Source organism: Leopardus geoffroyi, chromosome C3 (assembly GCF_018350155.1).
Source record: "Leopardus geoffroyi isolate Oge1 chromosome C3, O.geoffroyi_Oge1_pat1.0, whole genome shotgun sequence".
Classification (NCBI taxonomy): domain Eukaryota; kingdom Metazoa; phylum Chordata; class Mammalia; order Carnivora; family Felidae; genus Leopardus; species Leopardus geoffroyi.
Genome location: NC_059338.1, coordinates 91,613,774 through 91,633,841, shown reverse-complemented (window position 1 = coordinate 91,633,841; position 20,068 = coordinate 91,613,774). Strand labels below are relative to the sequence as shown.

Below are 20,068 nucleotides of genomic sequence, written 5' to 3'. Positions count from 1 at the left end.
ACCCTAACCTCTGTTGAGCAACTATTAAGCACCATGATATGGGGATACAAATACCAAGAAGATGAATACCCTACCTTATAAGAGAAAAAGAAAGAAGGAGAAGGGTAAAATGGGTTGGAAGAGAGAGACTGAGATGAGACTGAAAAGGGAAAGAGAAGGAGATAAGATGGAGAGGAAGGTAAGGCAGAGAAAAGAAGACAACTACATGGAAAGGGGGCAGTACGTTAAAGGCAGAGGAACGACAGAGAAAAAGTTAGAAAATGATAGGAGAGACAAATAAACGAGGGGGAATGGTCAGAAATTATCCAAGAAAGGTCAATATGAAGAAAATGTTGGGGGCTCTAGTTTTACATCTTCTCAAGAATGGCAAAATGTTGCCCCATTTACCATGTTCTTAATCTGTGTGAATTAAGAGTGGGAGAAAATTGTGCTTTTAGAGTTATAAGGTGCGTAGGCAGATTTAGAAGGTTTACACATTGAGTCAGTAAGCTAACTTAAAAGATTATCACGGGTTTTGCTTTTGGAAGACTTTTCTAGGCGGGGCGGAACCCAAAACTATATTCACAGTAAACATATAATAAAAAAGGCAATGGGTGTTTCCTTTCTTTTTCATGCAATTTATAAGTGCTTTTTCCTTTCTGGGAAAGAAGTGTTTCTCTAGTATAAGTTGAAGCAATTCATCATATTCAGTAATGTCATAGTGGCTATAAGTACTCATTAGGATGTCTCCTTGAGAAAAGAAAGGGTGAAAATGGTAGTTTAGAGCAGGTCAAATGGTCTGTTGTTTATATTTGGTGCATTGTATTATTCAGTGAAATTTTTTTTAATTTGAGAAAAAAAAATGTTTGGCATCTTTTAAATACGTGGTTGAGAGTGGAGTGTATCTAGATGTTTTCTGAAATGCACAACTGACTGTGCCACATGTTTGGGAGAACTAGTTTCTAACCCCAGATCTCCTGGGCAGGTGTTATTTGAAGGTCAGTATCTCTACTGATAAAATACAGGTAGCTTACCGTTGGCCACTACCTGTGACAGACAGAACTGGAGGTGCTGGGGAATGCCATCAATCATGCTATTATAAGCACTTAAGACTCTGTGGGGTGAAAGCAAATTGGTGGGCAAGATATGTTGTCCCATCTCCTTCCATCTCTTTCCAGGATCTGGAGATGAAGAGAATTGCATCTTTTGCCCGGCTGTGCCCAACACTAAAGCCTTCACCAGTAATAGCAATCATGCTGGTGGGATTTGTTGCTGGGGGAATTGTGTGTGCTGGGAGCTGGAGGGAGGCCACCAATCCATTTCACATACATTATTTCTCCAGGAAACACAGCATAATTGAGGACAATTTTCCACCATGAATTGCATCATTAGCTAACACAGGGAAAGTGAAATGCTGTTAACTTTTCTTTTCCTTCTGCAAAGCTGATGAGCTGAAGAAAACAGAAATAAAAAGTTTAATGCAATTTTTTTTCTAAGGATATATGTTGAAAATCAGAATCAAAACACTTTTACACGGTAATAGAAATCCCACATTTTAATACATTGCCATGCACATAAGGAATCAAGTAATGCTGAATACAAAATAGTCAAATATACAAAATGATAAAGCAGATTTTCAGGCCTGATAGAGATCATGCTCACAGATACAAGGGGGCAAAAATCTGTACAGTTCCATTTCTATTGATTTAAAAAGAATCATGCCCCCCAACTCTTTTTGACGACAACCCAAAACAGAAAGAAACACTATAAGAAAATATAAAGGAGACCCAGAGGGAATTGGCAAGTTGATAGCTGCGTAAGATATGGAAATCGTTGGTTCAAGATTGTGGTGCACAATAATTCTTATGTTTAGAGAAAAAAGTTTCTAAACATCGTATGTCCTGGGAAAGCAGGAAACCAAAGTGAACATCCAACAGAAAAGGCACTCTGATTTTACCACGTAACTTGCTTGAGTCCTCCTAAGTCTCGTCCTGGGAGTTTTTTTAGGGTGCATAGAGAAGAAAAAAAAAACACAGTTGTGGGCAATGGATAAGGAAAATACTTATTTAATTAACCACTCTTAGGGGACTAAGAGAATTCAGACTGCTGGTTTAACTGCTCACTCAAGGAAGCTATAAAAATTTCTACCCTCTATGTAGGCTTTTGTGTTATGAAATGTGCTTTTTATAGTCCATGTTTGTTAGTGTTTGTAAAACTGTGAACCAGTTTTTTTCATGAGATTTCCCCGTCATACCCTACTGAGGGGAGGGAATGGAAGACCCTGCTAGTCGTCCGTTCAGTTTACATTGTGTGATTTTTCTTCTTTCTTCCCTAGGACAAATGCTAGTAGACAGTAGCTCATCAATGAAGTTCGATAGGGCTCTCTACTTCCTGTGACCCTTAATTTGTCAACTTCACACTTTAGTTATTCTTCTCCGACCCGGGGACTGGTGACCCTCACTAAGCCCCCCCGCACTAAGCCCCCCCCCGCACTAAGCCCAAGCTGAGGCTCTCTCCCTCGGCTAGGTTAACTCTGTCTTCTGGAGGCAGAGAAGTGGAGATACTTGGCCATGGGCTCTGCAGATTGGTCCCTATATATTAGAAAAAGCTTGTGTGTGCCTGCAAAATGCTGATTGTTACTTTCTTATCATTCTTTCTTTTCTTTTCTAATCCCAGAATGGACTCTCAGTAATACCAGCTACAAGGAGAAAGCATAAAGAGAAAGGGCTCACAATTAAAGCCCAGGTCACTATGATAATTGCATATATATTAGTGGCATGGGACACCTTCTCCCCTTAGCTCACTTTAGCCTGCAGACAACACTGTCTGCTAAGGTGGGACACATGAGCACAAGCCCAGAGAAATGGGCAATTTCTCTTGAATCCAAGTATTCTTGAATTCAAAACATCTTCTTCCCCTTTCTCAGAGCAGTGCCAGATCCACAAAGTCCTAAAAATAACTCCAGTATATAAACCACAATAGATCAATATTTTCTTTTCCCAGGTACTTTTTACTGCTAATATGTCATTTTGTTACAATATTGATCTTTTCTAAAGTTTTGGGTACAGCTATTTAATTGAGTGGCTAATGATATTAAAGAGTTGGATTAATTGGAACTACAGTAGTATGGTTTAATGACACAAGAGTTTTAGTGGAATTAGTTTCAAAATATTTGTGCTGGCTTGGCTTTTCAGCAGACTAGCTGCTTCTGTGCCAAGCATGACTGAGACTTACGGTGCAGTCAAGAGCCTAACATTATTCAACTCTCTGCGATGTGAACTTCTTTCACTAGCCAAGCCATGGTCTTCTCAAACATGGCCTTGTAAGGATAGCATTTTTCTGTTGGTGGAGGAAAGGTAGTGGTGGACAAACCATTCAGAGCCCCAGAGAGCCTTCAAATTGCCTACATGTGAGTTTAAGCCAGTAAAAGCCCAACTACCTCCAGTGGGCACTAGAGAGGCAAATGCTTCTCTTCGTGGTGCCTGGAGAGGAGAGTTGCATTACAATGGAAAAGATAAAGGTTCTAGTGTTCAAACGCGAATGCATCCCCCATCCCCACCCCTCACCCCAATTCTCTTTAAGCTTCCCTCCTATAAACAGGGGCCTGTTGATGTGAAAAAGAACCTGGTCACACACTCCAAAACTTCTGCAGCTGGTGTGAGGGTCTTCTGCTGTATGGGAAACAGGAAGTGTTCAAAGCTGCCACAGAGTCGACTGGCAGATCTCAATGCAAACACACACTAAACGCAGTTGATGGTGGTCAATAAAAAATTTTGGAAATTATATACATTATATAATACATATAATATATAATTGAATATATAATTCAAATTGATTTAGGGGTGACATAATCAAAGACCAGGACGCTGCTCAATCCAAATCATATTCTTGGAATTATGCATGAATAGGGGGACTAACCAGAGCTTCAAAAGGTATCTTCATGATACTTGTGCTATTTTAGGGGGAGGCCAGCCAACTTCCTCTGTGGAATGGGAGGTGGCCACCATCAGCTTGTGGAGCAGAGCAACGACCAGACACTTGTATTTAATGGCAAGCGTAAGTATTTCTTCAAAGTCAGGTCACAAAATCACTCCCCCAACCGCAGGAGAAATAATTATCTAATGAGAATCTCTTGTTTCAGATTTTTTTTTTAAAGAGAACTCTTGAATACATTGTTATCGAATTTGGGGAGGGTTGTATTTAAATAGAGTCACATAAAACAGAGCTGTGTGCTCTTATCAACTCAGCTTAGAATTGCACATTTGATAGCTGTGTGTGTGCTCATAGGGCAAAGCCATGCATAAACACCCTGTTTGTTTCCTTTGATCCAAATTATTGAAATTTAAAAGATTATAACAATGCAGAAAGCAACCAGCAGCGTCTTCAGTGTCTTCATTGTTTTACGTATTAGTATCTCCAACTCGATTAATGTAACATTCTTCTTATCATTCACGTCAGCAGGGCTGTTTCTATCACTCTGCACTTGAGGCCAAAAGGCCTGGGTTTAAGAGCCTAAGGCTTCCGTAAATGTTTATGGTTTGGAAATAACAACAGCAACAAAACAAGCCTTAAATAAATGAAACCCCTCAACCATTGACTCCAAAATATGAAAAGAATATCGTATAATTACAAAGAATGTATCTACAACACTTAATGTTATGTCAACCAGTCAACTGCAATTCTGTGCAAGTCATATGGTGACTTTGAAATTTTATTAGGTGCATGTTGTTGGTGCTTTTTGGTGTTTGATGTAACTGGAGAAGGGAGACTCTGAAGTAAGAGTGCTTGGGGCTCTTCAAGATTGTAAAATAGCCCTACATGGTGCATGAAACTCCCATCTTACAAAGCCTTCTACACCCATTTTCTGCTGCTCTGTGGAAATCATCTGTCCGTCTTGGTGCTGTTGGGCAAGAGGTCTAAAACTGGTCCCATACTCACTGGCACTTCCTCCTTTACATTTATCTTAGAGGTGAATTTCATCCTAAAATTTTTAGATCTTAGAAATGGTGCCCCTCCCACCCGAACTCCAGCCCAGAATTTTCCCTGCAGGGCCAAGATAATGGCCAGAAGAAAACCAGTTTTGATATCATCCCTCTGGCCACGTTCCCACATGAGAATCTCCAGGGAAGGATCTATTTTGTTCTTTTTATTAAGGTGCAGTGGAACCTCCCTGTGCACATGGCCAACTCTTCCTCAAGCTTCCCACAGGTGGTCAGCTTTCAAAAGAATGTTCCTTGTCTCCCCACTAGAGTAAGTCACCAGAGCAAAAGAATGGAAATGTGGTCCTGTTTGACCTGGAAGCTATGCAGTGGTGCCAGAAATCGTGCACATTGACAAAGTAGAATTCGTAAGACAGTTCTCTGGCCACAGGATTAGATGCAGATCTAAAAAAACAAAGGAGCAGGACCTGTTTGTCTTTGAAATAGAGTCCCCAGCTGTGCCCCGAGCAGAAGCATCTCCTGGTCTGTCCTTGCTCATAATCTCACGGGTTCAGTTTTGATTAGCAGCTTTGACCAGTCACTCCCTGGAGATGTGAATTCACATCCACTGCTGTTTGGGCAGCAAGCCTTCACCAAGATCAAGCATAAGAAGGAATTATTAGTCAGTACTGGGGAAAAGGGGGACGGCTAAGGTTTTCTGTTTGTGTTCTTTAGAGAATACTCAAAATCTACCCAAGAAATTTTGTTAAAAGAAGAGATTAAAAGAAAAAAAAAAAAACAACAAAGCAAGAAAGTGAGGTGGAGGGGGTTGTGGGAGAGGTGAATAAAAACAGCCTTTAAGGCATAAAAGAATTTATGTCATTTTCAAAGATTAGATTTTTAAAAAGAGTCTACGGCAGTCTTAAGTCTAGTTGTCAAGCAACAAAATTACTCTAAAGAATGTAGAGGAAAACATCACCAAGAATAAAGCTGCTAATGCACCAGGGAGAGGAGGTTTGGGTAAAGGGGGTCTTCTAAACTTTTCTTCAGAGAGACTTTTGTAGTTCCCATTCAAAATCAATCAGGTGACATTTGCAGACAAAGAAAGCATTTGCAAGTAACACTGGGGTAAATCCATTGGAGGTTTCTATCCTTAGGTTATATTTTCAGTAAGGTTGATACTCCTTTTCCCCTTGAGTGTTAAAAATGGAAGAATTCCCTCAGAACTAAGGACCGTTAACCTCTGAGCAACCGAGAAGTGACTTTGGAGACAACTCAGGGCTGCTTCCCCCATTCTGGAGGTAGAAGCCCAGTGTGCAGTGACACAGCTCACAGAGCCCGTGCAGGGGTCTGCAGGTGGCCATCATCCATAGGGAAGTTTGTAGGATCTCTGTCCCCTAGGTATGTCTTCAACTACAGAAGTGATTTGCTTTTCACCCTAGCAGAACCACCGATGCTCTGCATCTCAAATTCAGTTCTCAAGCTGGTACAAGCTAATCCCCTTGGCACCCCAGAGAGTCTGATAATTATTCATTTCTGTTTCTTCCCAAGAGTGTCTTTCCTGCTCAAGTGTGGGTGTCAGCCTTTCAATAAAAGGTGTCGCACAGGTTTAAGTAAAAGGAAAAGTTAAGCATCAACAGTTAATAGCCCTTAGACATCAAAATATTTATCCCTTACCTCCTGGTCTCCCGCTGCCTACTAAACAAAACTCCCCACAGCCATTCCTGAACTTCTGGGAGGTAAAATCTCCAACATACATCTTGGGAATAAGGTACAGCACAGGAGGAAGTAACAACCAGAAATCGTGGCTTAACACGGAACAAAGAACCTAAAAGCTGTGAATGAAGTCGGTTCTCCATTTTGCTGGTTTAGCAAGTGACTGCTCAGATTTTATGCCTCCATGTTTCCAAAACTATCCCCGCCAAAGACTGCAAAATGAGGCTGACAGTTTGGAAAACAGTCACAGTTACTACGCAAATATGTGATACACCAGGAATTAAGGCATTTATAGAGAAGCCATTTTCAACTGGGTTCTTTCATTGACTTCAGCTTTGCCTTTTCCCATCTCCACCCTTAGCCATCACCTTTTAAAAATTTGTCAGCACACTTCTGACTGAAAAAAAAAAAAAAAAGCTAGGAAACTCTACTTATTTAATTGTTCAGAACACATTTTGCAAAAGCCAAAGCAAGGATGAACCAGCATCACTGGATGACCACCTGCACCATAAAGTATGTCCAGTTTTCCAAGGTTGTTACCTGTAACAACTAAAGGGTCGACTCCGAACGACCCTCAATCAGCGAACCAACAAATTCCCAGCTACACTATTTCAGCAGCTGGCAGTTCTTTTGGATTCAGCAGGTCCTCTTCTGTGTCCCCAAGACTAAGTTTAGAATTGGAGCTTTAGAGAATCTAGCATAACGATGAACGGTTGTGCCTACGTAAAGGATGGGAATACAGATGACCAGGGTGACTATCAAGGAAAGGAATTAAAAGCTGTTTGGGGGAAGCCCCAACCAGCAAAGTCCGGGCCCTGGAAGGGCAGGCTGTGCACAAGGATCCAAATATGTGTCCCGATGCTGTCCACTACCTCTTCTTCCACTGTCTACTTCCTCAGGCAAGGGAACTGCCTGCTGCCATATGCATTTTCTGAGGTCTCTCTGGCAGGAGGTGAATGCTGCTTGAATTCTGTTTTCATTGTGGAAAAGCTGGGACAGGGACAGGGTTTGGGAGGAGGAGATATTGTCTCAGAAGGACATGGGGAGCCGGCCTTGTACCCTGTTGTTACCCCAACACAATGTTTGGCACACAGTAGGTGCTCAACAAATGTGTGCTGGATAAAGGAAAGAATGAAAGAAGAAGGAAGCCCTGCTGTTGGAAGTGAAATTCAAGAGGTGGGCAGTAGAGATTGGAATGTTCTCCCCAGGGGCATTGGCAACAGGGTTTGGCCTCATAATTCTGGATTTGTGAAGAATTAGGGTCTGTGAGGGCCTGGTGGTCCTGGGCTGACCCATCGAGAGGCCAGAACTTGTTGGTGACTGAAATCCCTCTGAGTTCCCTCTTGGAAGCCCCCTTCTTTGGCAATACAGCCTGACAGGTTGGGGTGAGTCATCCTATGAGGTGACTCACCCAAATCACATTTGGCTCTCTTTCCCTTCCCCTGTCAGCTTTCCAAATCTCAGTGGGGAGGAGGAGCGTTTTCCAAAGTGCTGTGCATTTCCTGAGGCCCCCGGGGGAGAGCAGACCATGAGCGCGTGTATGGAGACCCCCTAAGATGCCAAACTTCCTTGTGCTGGCAGGGTCCCAGAGTTGTTATATATATTTAAAGAAAAGCCTCCAGTGCCTATCAGTCCCAGATTGGGATTGTGGGTACACAGAACATATTTGCTGAATTTTTGATTCAGCCAAGTTTATATTTTCAGGGGAAAGAAAGCGAAAGCATTACGTAAGGTCAGTCAATGTGGACATTTCTCTAATGCCCAAAGACAAGCAATAGTGTGCTTTGTTGTAAGACATCGTAAAAAAAAGAATTAATTGTGGATATAATCCCAGAAAGGATTAAAAAGGGACTAGTAGGTTCTCTACTGAGGTAGGAACCTAGTATGGATTGGGCCCTTTTCCTTCTTTAGGCACACAGGGGGACACTTGCTGTTTTTCCTCTTCAGAGAGCTGTGATTTAAACTTGGCCTAGAAAGTCTTCTCAAGTTGTAAAGTCAGACCACACAGGAAAACGGCATTCTGCCACCCTTACCCTCAACCCACCATGGTCTTTGATTAAATGGCCGTCTCCTTTTGTTCTTGAAAACATTCTTCTATAGGACAGAATATATACACTGGCCACATACAAGCCCCCTGTGTTTATCTGTATGTGCATGTGCTAAGTTGTGCCTGGGTACCAGGAACCAAGAACTAAGATGTTTCAACCACCAGCCCCCTTCTCCTTCCCTCTAGAGCTACAAGAAATCCAATTGGTTCACTAAAGTGTCAACAGGTTAAGCCTAACAGTATTGTGGCCATATATACACCAATCTACCACAAATGACTGCCATATGCTAGGGGTGGAGTTTGTCTTGGACAGTCTGAGCCAGAAAGAGGACAAGATTTATAAAAAAAAAAAAAAAAAAAAAAGAGAGAGGATACTTGTTTTCCCATAGGTACGGAACGTGCTGATTCGTTTTGGTGTAGTTTTCTCATATAAAGTGCTTAAGAGTTGGACAGAATACCTTTAGACGTCATAACTAACATAACCAAGACGTGTTTACATTCCTACCAGGGCAGAGTATCGTGAACACTTCCACTGACATTGCAGAACTGCTGTGATTTTTTTCTAACATATCATGCCATCTGCACACATAATAAAATAATCCAGTAGTTGCCATGCTAAAATAGGACTTCTAGTGAAGGGCACAGACAGCCCCCAAAGGGAGCTTGAGTTATGCACAGTGATGAAAACTGGAAGCAATTTTCCAGCTAATGGTCTGCCAATGACCACTTGGAACAAGTTGGCACTGTATATTATGCACCTCATTTAAAAATCCACAGCAAACTAAGATTTTCCAAAGCCCATAATCTTGACTGAATGGGTGTTTTTTTTTTCAGTTAATCTGGTTAATCTGTCAATGCTCCATGGATATCTTCTGGCAGGTGCCATGAGTTAGTCTTTCTGTGAGGAACAGGCCATGTTCATATCAACTGGCAGGACAGCAGCTTGGAAGGCTAACCACGTTTATGGAGAACCCTCGGTTGAGGCTGCAAGAGGAAAAAGGGGAAAAACGTGGTGAGTCATTTCTTTATGTTCCCAGATACTGGTATGAAGCAATTATCCTACTCAAACAAACTCTAACATCCTTTAGGTCAAAGAGAAAGCTCTAACAGATCTAATAGTTACTCAACTGCAGGACAAATTTATGATGGCTCTTGGAATGGTCCTTCTACCATTTGGCAGAGTATGGAAAACATCCATCTCGGGGATAGGCGAAGTTGCCTGGAAGGCAGAGCAAAATCAGATCTCTGGAGCTGGTATTCATCCCTCGCTAGTCTGTGGTTTGAGAAACCATTTCATACATTATAGTGCTTCATGAAGTTACCTGATCTGGAACAGGATAAGACTGGGAGTGGTGTGAAGGCATTTGTGTGTGTGTGTGTTGGGGGGGGTGGTGATAATGGTGGTTTTATTTATCAGGGAGATTTCCTGGGATAAAACCCAAAAGGAAGCAATATGGCTGGAGCTCCTGAGCTTGCTAGTTGAAAAGTGAGACTAGCTGAGCAGGTCAGAGAAGAGACAGAGAAAGTTGTCAAAGTCTGACCAGAGATTGAACTACCTGCACTGCAATCTTGCTTTTGACTTTGGGAATGCTGGTGCAGATCTCTTCCTGGGTTTTGTAATTTTTTATTTTATAATGTTCCTTTTATTTTATCTGAGTCCTCCCTATAGTTCCTTATATGGAGGTCCTCATTTGTTAGTTAATATGAGAGTGCCATGGAATGTCTTGTTCAGAAAAATATCAACATTAGCTTTATTTAATACACAAAACTATTGGGCAATGGAAGAGAAAGATAGCGAGAATTCTTGATGTTAAAAAAAAAAAGGAAAAAACTGACCTAGTTTTTAAAACTGGCTTTTCAAAATAATGAGAGAACACAAAATTTATAAGCACGTTTGATTACAACTTACTGTTTTTGAGAAAATGCAAAAACAAAAGTAAGGTACTATTTAAGCATACTAAATATAAAATAATACACACTACTGATAAGGTTGCAATGAAAGTAGAATACTAATAAATTGCTGATGGCATTGTAAACTGGAAAAATAATGTCAATTTATTTAAAAACTATTAAAAATTCACATTCTTTGACTCACTGTTCCCATTCAAGGAGTGTATCCTAAGGAAACAATCTCCAAAAAACGATAGAAACTATATGCACACATATACAACCCAGAGATTATTTATAATAGTGGAAAAATTGGGAAATGAGTCTTCCATTGTTGAAAATGCAGGTTAAGTAAATGATGGTGCATTAGCAGGATAGATGCTTATATGGCTATTAAAGTAATAATTATGATGATTATGTAGCTACATGGTAAACAGTTATGATATACTACACTATAAAACTTACACATATGCATAGAAAAGAACTCTAAGTGAAAGGAAGAAAATGCTAGGATTTTTATTATTGTTACCTTAAGTATTTTGCAAAACACCAAAAATTAGGTTCACAAGAATGCAGATGTGACCCACGAGCAGTGACTAATGAAAGCATCCGTACTCATACTAATACTACCTCAAAAATAACTACTTTGCAGTTTCATTAAGAGATAACACTCTAGGGGAACCTGGATGGTTCAGTTGGTTACGTGTCCGATTCTTGATTTTGGCTCACGATTTGTGGGTTCAAGCCCTGTGGGATTCTCTCCTTCTGTCTCTGCCCCTCCCCCGCTCACACATGCTCTGTCTCAAAATTAATAAATAAACCTTAAAAAAAGAGAGATAACACTCTAGTAATATGGAAGGGGGCGAACAGAAACCAACATGAATAAAAATCTTCTACCCAGGTCCACCTGCGAGGGAAGAGGGCGGCCTAGGGAATTTCTGGGAACTTGACACAGTACACCAGCCTTTTGAGACTTCTAAAATCCGCTCTGGAAAAATGTGTGACCTTGGAAAAGTATTCCTATGAATGACCATAAAATAAAATTTAAAAGTGAATAAAGATAATAGTGAATTCCAATTAATCACTATACATTGAACCCTGAATCAAGAGTTGAGAACTAGGCTTATCACAGTTGCTATTCTTCCAAATAACCATGTTTTCCACATGAACTTCTAACAGATGATGGAAAGCAGATGTGTCAAGATCTGTAATAACCTTATAAACACTAACATAAGCTGAGCCCACTGTACTTCACAGCTCTTTCACCTGTGGTTCCTCAGTTCACTTCTTAGGATAGGTAGGAATATCCCCATTTTATGGATAAGGAAATTGAGGCCCAGAACCAAAGCCACACAATTTGTGAGGATTGAACCTGTGCTCAGACTTAGGTATGTCCCAGTCTAGCGACATGCAGGAGTGACAGGGACACATATATAAAGTGTAAATATTCGTAGCCTTTCCCATTCTCCTCTCTCCTAAGTAGGATTCTGTGTTTATCCATCGGCCCAGTCAGCACTATAAAGGGCCCTGCTGGGCATGGAAGAAAATTGAAGACTTAATTTATGTTACACAGACAGATGATAGGAAGAGCAGAGAGATACTCTTGTAAGACACTGACAGAGGCAGACGTAGAGTTCACAGAGACACCAAGTGAGGGTTTAGGAAGGGAGACAGAGAACTTAGATGGCAGCAGTGGGAACTGGGCCTTTGGCAAACGGATGGCGCGTGCTATGGCGTAATGCCCCCTTGACCATCTTTCCATGGAAGAGTAAGGTATTCATTGCTCCTTGATGCTTTCACAATGAGTTGTCTTTCACTTGACTGTGTCACCACATTGAGTTGGGCTTTATGTGGGAGCAAGAGGCCTCTGTTTACTCAGGTTGCATGTGAAAGGTATTGGCCTCGGGTCAGGCTTGAACCACTGGTTTTCTATCACAGATGTACAGTGATGGACTCTGCTGTCATCCCTTTGCCCTAGAGTTTTGTTATCTGCAGCTGGAATCATGTCTTCAGGTACAGAAGAGCTACCTGAGGTCAAAATGTAAAGTGGCAGTTCGTGATCTTCCAGATGGTGCTCTTTTTGGGTGCCATCCCCCAGGCTTCAGCCATCCCAGATTCCTTCCAGCTCCTCATACACACTGAGCGTTCGAGCCTTTGCTCAGCCTTTCCTCCTGCCTAGGATGCCTTCTTTGCATGCCCTCTGACACTAGTGAACACCTACGCCTCTGTCTTCCAAAACCACCTTGTGGTCTTGTGTCACATTCTTTACAAAGTCTCCTTTCCCCTTAGGATAGCTGACAACTTCCCCCTATCAGCCAGCATGGCATCTGAAACCTTTACCACCAAACCCACCATGAACACTTTATTTTAATGTATCCATCTCTCCTAAATTTCTTGAGGCTGATATCATGGCTTTTTAGTGTGTGTCTTCCTAGTGCAAAGTGCAGTGCCCTGTGTATAGAAAATGCTTAATGAATAGTAAAATTAATGAAGAAATGAATGATGTTGGAGAAAAGGAGTTCTTTTCTCTTCTTTTCTTTTCAATTTAATTCAGTGCTTAATTTTATAGGAGATTTAGTCATGTAGCTCAAGTCTGCATATGGAGAGGGCGATTGTTCTAATTCTTTTCTTGCCATCTAAGAGCTAAAGCCACATGTGCTTTATGTATGTGCTGGCTATGTATGGATTTGCAACTAACATATAGTGAAGGGTTCTTCCTCAGATCTCTGTTTGAGGGTCAACATTACTCTTCAGGTATTCTGGGAACTAACCACCTCTTAAGTCCAATGCCTCCAGAGTTTGGGAAAAGTAGAGAAGCATTTAAGTCCAGTGATTAAGGGCATGGGCTCTGGAATCAGGCAGATCTGGGCTGACATCCCAGGCTTGCCACTTACCAGCTATATGATGTTGAAAGCATTGATTTCCCCAACCTTCAATTTCTTTACTTTTAAAATGGTGATCATTTTAAAATGGGTTGCTGGAATGATAAAATGGGCTCATAGAAAAAGCACCTTGCATGGTGTTTGGCAAATAGTAAATATCTGCTGAGTGATGGCTACTATTTATTAATATTATTACCACAAATTCCCAAAATTCCTTAGAGAAAGAAGAAATACAAATAGGGCAAGGCAAGGTTCTAATGCCACAGCTGGGGGCAGTTAAAAGAAACACCATGCCCAGGGGTCAAGCCTTTGCACCCTCCGGGAGAAAGATAACACTCTTCTTGCCTGCCAAGGCCACAGTCAATACACTCTGGCTTCTACTCTCCCCCAGATTAGTGCAGACAATGACAGACGGCTCCATGATAAGGAGATTTCACTTCAAAGGCAGGAAGGGGCCCGGGAGGCAATGGTCAGCTTGGCACAGGAATCAAAGAACAGATCTGGGACTGAGTGTGTCCAGCTCCACCTTTCCCTACTCTAGCAGGAAGGGGCTGATGGGATTCGTGTCTTTAGGGAAGGAGAAAAGATACTGTGTATAGGTAGCCTTACCTCTCATGGGCTGAGGGAAGGAAATACGATAATTTCTTAGAAGGTGTTTAGGGTTTTCCATTCAAAAGGGAGAGCCATAATAAGTAAATAAAGGGGCCATATCCTCTATGTGAAAGTGTCTTTTATGTGACTCAAATTTGAGGACTTTGCATTTTGAGGTGGGGCTATTTATGTCAGATGTGAGATGCACACTCCAAAGGAGTGAAGTCCACAGTTGCCCTCCATTATGGAAATAATAAGCAAAACTAACATTTGTTGAGCAGCTACAATGGGCCAACGAAAGTTTTATAGGCAGTTACTCATTGGATCCTTACCACCATCTCTGAGGCCTGAATTGTATGATCTTCTTAAAATAGACCTGGAAAAAATGAGGCCAGGGTCATTAACTCCTCACAGTCATAACACTAGAAGGTCTAGGGCCAAGACTAGAACCTGGATCTGTTCTTACCACAATGCTTTTCTGACTCAATAAGAAACATAAGGGGGAGCTTGGGTGACTCAGTTGGTTAAGTGTCTGACTCTTGATTTCCACTCAGGCCATGATCTCATAGTCGTGAGATTGAGCCCATGCTTAGTATGGAAACTGCTTAAGATTTTCTCTCTCCCTCTTTCTCCCTCTGCCCCTCTCCCCCACTTGTGCTCACTCGCTCTCTCTCTCTCTCTCTCTCAAAAAAAACAAAACAAAACAAAACAAAAAAACAAAAAAAAAAAACGTGTTAGGAAAGCAAATTCTTTAACTCCCAACAGGAATGCAGGAAAGCAAGTAGCTGTGTTTGTATAAAAGAATGCTCATCACCCTATACATAAAGTACCATAAATAGAGAAAGTTAGTACATTTCTATTTAACAGTCTGAAATCTTTCCTATGTTTAGAGCAGTAGTCTTCAACTGTGTACAGTTCCCCCACCCCCAGCCTCCCCAAAGAGATATCTGCACTGTCAAAAGACATTTTTGTCACAACTAGGGGAGTATTACTGCAACTGGGGGGTAGAGGCCAGAGACCCTACTAAGCATCCTAGAATTGCCTAGGACAGACGCCCCATCCCCCATCAAAGAATTATCCAGCTACTGAGGTTGGTTTAGAGGATACAGGTCCTTGTTTATCTTCTCTTCCTCATTGTGAGCCAAATATATCACTCCCGAAATAGGCCAAGATAAAAACCAACTTAAGTGTGCTCGTTGTGTGTACAGGAAATAAGGCTGAGCTCAAACCTCACTCCTTCTATTCATCATTGGCTTGTTTTATTTTATATTCAATGTAATCAAAACCTCTAATACTAAATTATTTCTAACTTTTAGAACCCTCACAGGCATACCGTCATAAGAATCAAGAGTGGATGATTTAAACAGGTATGCACACTTAATTAGCACGTAGGGGAGAAGTCAGGAGATAAAAAAAGGACAGAAGAGGATTTATGTGGCAATAAAGCTAAACTCTACCACAAGTCCTTTGGTGGGAGAGCTCATATGCCTTCTCCATTTCATGAGGTTCCTTTCTGCCACTGCCTGCTTCCTTATTGTTTGGGGGGTCTTTGGCCCCTGAGAGTATGATTAAGAAATTAACTAGACCCCCCTGACTGCATGAAAATCAAGGTCTGAATATTGGACAAAATGAGTATCAGGCTGGCAGAGGACCTGGGTAAAGGGCAATAGAACAGATGATGCATACAAACTAGCTTGCAGCTTCTCATAAACCCTAGTAAACCGGAAATGACAATGGTGCTGTTATGGGTAACTTTTGTGTCCACTGGACCGGGCCACAGAGTACCCTGATATTTGGTTAAACATTATCCTGAGTATGTCCATGAGGGTGTTTCTGGATGAGATGAACATCTGAATCAGTAGAGTGAGTACCGTACATTGCTGTCTCTAATGTGGGTGGTCCCCATCCAATCAACTGAAGGCCTGAGTTGAACAAAAGGCTGAGTAAGCCTCAGCCAGGAGAAAGAATGAAATCTTGCCATCTGCAACAACACAGATGGAGCTAGAGAGTATGATGCTAAGTGACATACATCAGTCAGAGAAAGACAAATATCATATGATTTCACTTATATGTGGAATTTAAGAAACTAAACAAATGAACAAAAAGAGACAAACCAAAAACCAGACTCTTCACTACAGAGAACAAATTGGTGGTTGCCAGAAGGGTGGTGGGTGGGGGATGGGTGAACTAGGTGAAGGGGATGAGGCGTACATTTATCATGATGAGCACTGAGTCATGTACAGAATTGTTGAATCACTATACTGTGCACCTGAGACTAATATAACACTGTATGTTAACTATACTGGAATTTAAAAAAATGAAAAAAAAAGAAAGAAAGAAAGAAATGCTTTTCTAAAAACAAAAAACAAAAAACAAAAAAACAGCCAAGTAAGGGAGAATTCACTCTCTATGTCTGTCTTTGAGTTAGGACACTGGTCTTCTGTCTTTGGACTTGGAGTCAGACTTGGACTGAAACGTACACCATCAGCTTTCCCAGGTGTCCAGCTTGCAGACTTTGGGCCTTCTTAGCCTCCATAATTATGTGAGATAATTCCTTTATCTCTCTCCCTGACATCTCTCTGACCCATGTGCACTTTCTCTCTCTAGATAGATAGATTTGTCTGTCTTTCAATAACTAGAGATGGGTAGATATAGATACATTGATATATCTCCTGTTGAAGAAGCAAGGTCTCTTACTGGTCTCTTACTGTTTCTCTGGAGAACACTAACACAGAGTCTGTAGATGACAATGACCATAATAGTAAGCACTATTGTTAACCAAGTACTTACTACATGCCCTAGCATCATGCTAAGAACCTGTGTCCACTGTGAAGCAACTTGAGGAGGTAGATATTGTGACTTCAATCCACAGATGAAGGAAGTTAGGCTTGGAGGGATAAATGAACTAACACGGGCTATACTTTAGGCCAGCCTATGACCCTTGATCTGGTTATAATGTGTCAGGGGCCTATTGATTATGGAAGTGCTAAGCAGGAAATGTGCAGCCCAAAGCCCCATGGGAACATATTCAGGCAAGCATTTCTACCTAGTTGGGATAGGAAGGCTTTGGCCTCCATTCCCCATCCTCTCAGCCCTTAGTTTTATTGGTTCAATTAGAATGTGATTGGCTCCCAATACTTTAAGAGTCTTTCTGCAGTTGGCTTTGCAGTCCTCATTGGCTTGGATTGTCACCTCTCTCTGGGGTTTTAGAGGGTCCATGAGATGAAGCTGGATCACCGCACACACACACAGTGAATGAGAGAAGGAATGCACTTGTGTGTAAGCTGTCCCTCTCCTAACTCTAGGTCCTATGGGTAAAATTTAGTTTCTGCGCTTCAAGATTTGAGAACTCTGACATTTCAGCCAGAGGTTCTCAAACTTGACTGCATTGGATTCATCTTAAAGAGCATCTTAAAATTTTATTTTTGTTCAGACTCTCTCCATTTCCACTGATTGCAAATGTCCAGGGGGAGGTCTGCAAAGCTCTCTGTTTACAAACGGTACAGTGATTCTCACGAGATCAGCATGGCCTAAGTCCATGGAAGCATCTATGCCTTTTCCCCAGTACTTAAATAGTAGTTATTTGTCCTTCAGACAGAGAAAAGTGTGTAGACTGTGGGGAAATTTGGTTTAGTCTTGTTCAGTTCACATAATAAAATACCAAGAATCTTGGATATAATACAATGCAGTGATCCAAATATTGGCTTTTAGAATGGGACAAGAAAAGAGCAGTGAAGCCTAAGCAAGCCATTCAACCCACTCACAGTCCTGGAAACTTAGGCATATTCTATCATTCCAGTATTATTTACAGGCTGATGCATGCATCAATTAATCAAGCAAGCAACATTTATTCCATTGAGTACTTACTAAATGCCCAACATTGCCTTCGGGCCTTCAGGGCTGGAGGAGTTTCATATCTGTATCATTGTACTTATCATACTGTATTAGAACCACCTGATGATGTCTTTGTCTATAAATATAGACAATTTTACAGTCTTTGTCTATAAAAATGCTTCTCACACTTTACTGTGTTTAGAAATCCCCTGGGGAGATTGGTAGGGCATAGATTTTGAGCCCTGAATGGAAAGAATCTGATTTAGTAGGTCTGGAGTAGGTCTGTAAATGTGCATTTCTAACAAGCTTGCAGGGGACCCCAATGTTGCTAGTCTGAGGAGCACTCTTTAAGAACCATTCGCTCCCAACCCCAGGCTTCTTCAGGCAAAGAATATGTCATCTTCTCCTTCTGCAGGGTGTAGAAGAATGTCTAGAATATCAAAAGTGCTCTTGAAATGTTTGTTGAATAAATACAATGGCTAAGCTACCTGAGTAACATTAGCACTTACTTAAAGTAGAGGCAGAATTTATTTGGGCAACATAATATTGTTCTCTAATGAGAACTGGTTGAGAAATTTCAACGTATACAAGCATCTGAACTCCGTAAAGACTCTCTGAAAAACCAGGACACCTATCAAGATCAGTTTCAGGGCATGGTTTCCCCAGGAAAATGGTAACACCTCACCCAGCTTTATGGCCATTCTGAACTAGAACTGCTGACCACAGTGGCTGCCATCTTGCACCACATGAATATGATTTGATGTCTTTCTGGAAGAAAGTATCATCAGGCTAGATGCTCCCTGCAGGGATGTGTTTGGACAGCCAATTAGGAGGAGGCAATCCAGTGATTCCATTCTCAGCACTGGACACAGGTAAGCATTTCAAGTCATTAAATTCCAACAGCCACTCTAAAAGCCCACAGAGCCTTCCAGAAGAAAACTGTGTCCACTGGCACAAACAACAACGAATCTCATGGGAGATCATAAAAATATGCCTTGAAGTTTGATCCAAGTTGCCTTTAAAATTCCCTCCATCTCCACAATGTTAGATGGGCTGGCAGATTATATTCTGAAGGACTGTTTCCTAATTTCTCCCATTGCTTCTGCTTCCCACCTCACTCACTCACAGAGCAGGGTGCCCTTTGTGTTTGCCAAATGAGTAAGTCAAGTTCCTTTTCCTTTTTTTTTTTTTTTGAAGTTAATCTATTTCCTTCTTTGTCTAGTTAACCCTTCTTTAATCTCAAAGGCCTCTCTTTGGACCAGTGCAATAGCTTCTTCATTGGAAAAATATTCTATTAGATTCACATCTTCAGAAAAACATGTCCAAAAAAACTCTTCAGATCCTGCAGCTTTTCCAAGAGAAAGAAGAAAGCACACTTTTTAAAAAACGCTTATTTTTGAGAGAAAGAGTGTGAGTGGGGGAGGGGCACAGGGAAGGAAAACACACAGAATCCGAAGCAGGCCCCAGGCTCTGAGCTGTCAGCACAGAGCCTGAGGTGGGGCTCGAACCCATGAACTGCAAGATCATGACCTGAGCTGAAGTTGGGTGCTTAACTGACTGAGCCACCCAGGAGCCCCAAGAAAAGCATGCTTTTAAAGGAGTATACAGGGGCGCCTGGGTGGCTCAGTCGGTTGAGCGGCCGACTTCGGCTCAGGTCATGATCTCGCGGTCTGTGAGTTCGAGCCCCGCGTCGGGCTCTGTGCTGACAGCTCAGAGCCTGGAGCCTGCTTTCAGATTCTGTGTCTCCCTCTCTCTGACCCTCCCCCGTTCGTGCTCTGTCTCTCTGTCTCAAAAATAAATAAATGTTAAAGGAGTATACAAAGTATACTTATTTTTCTTCTTTTTGCATGTGTCTTTTTGAATTCATGCCACACAAGCTAAATAAATATGAACATATAAAGCTGATAACAATGATGGATTTCACCAAACAGAAGCTTAGAGTGGAAGGGTATTTTACAGCAGTACTTCTCAAATTTTAATGTGCCTATGAGTCACCTGGGTATCTTGTTAAAATGCTGATCATGCGGGTCTAACAAACTCTCAGGCGATACTGGTGCTGCTGGTCCGTGGACCACATTTCGAGTGGCAAGGCCACAGAGTTCTTAATGCAGAGAAGCACTGCCCAGTGGAGGCTTCTGCAGTGATACAGATGTTCTATATCTGCTTTGTCCAATATGGCAGCCATTAGCCACATGTGGCCGTTGAGCACTTGA

General features: G+C 41.6%; 1 protein-coding gene across 5 annotated transcripts in view; it reads right to left on the bottom strand.

Annotated features, from left to right (window-relative positions):
* Window positions 1-1,519: 1,519 nt before the first annotated feature.
* Window positions 1,520-20,068, bottom strand: part of SAMD12 (sterile alpha motif domain containing 12) — a 387,874-nt gene continuing 369,325 nt past the window's right edge. For all 5 annotated transcript variants that reach the window (XM_045453847.1, XM_045453846.1, XM_045453848.1 and 2 more), the window contains one exon: window positions 1,520-9,645. Coding sequence is in view for 2 of the 5 variants with exons in the window: in XM_045453848.1 (XP_045309804.1) it covers window positions 9,623-9,645 (23 nt within the window). In the remaining 3 variants the exon portion in view is untranslated. The remainder of the gene's footprint in view (window positions 9,646-20,068) is intronic.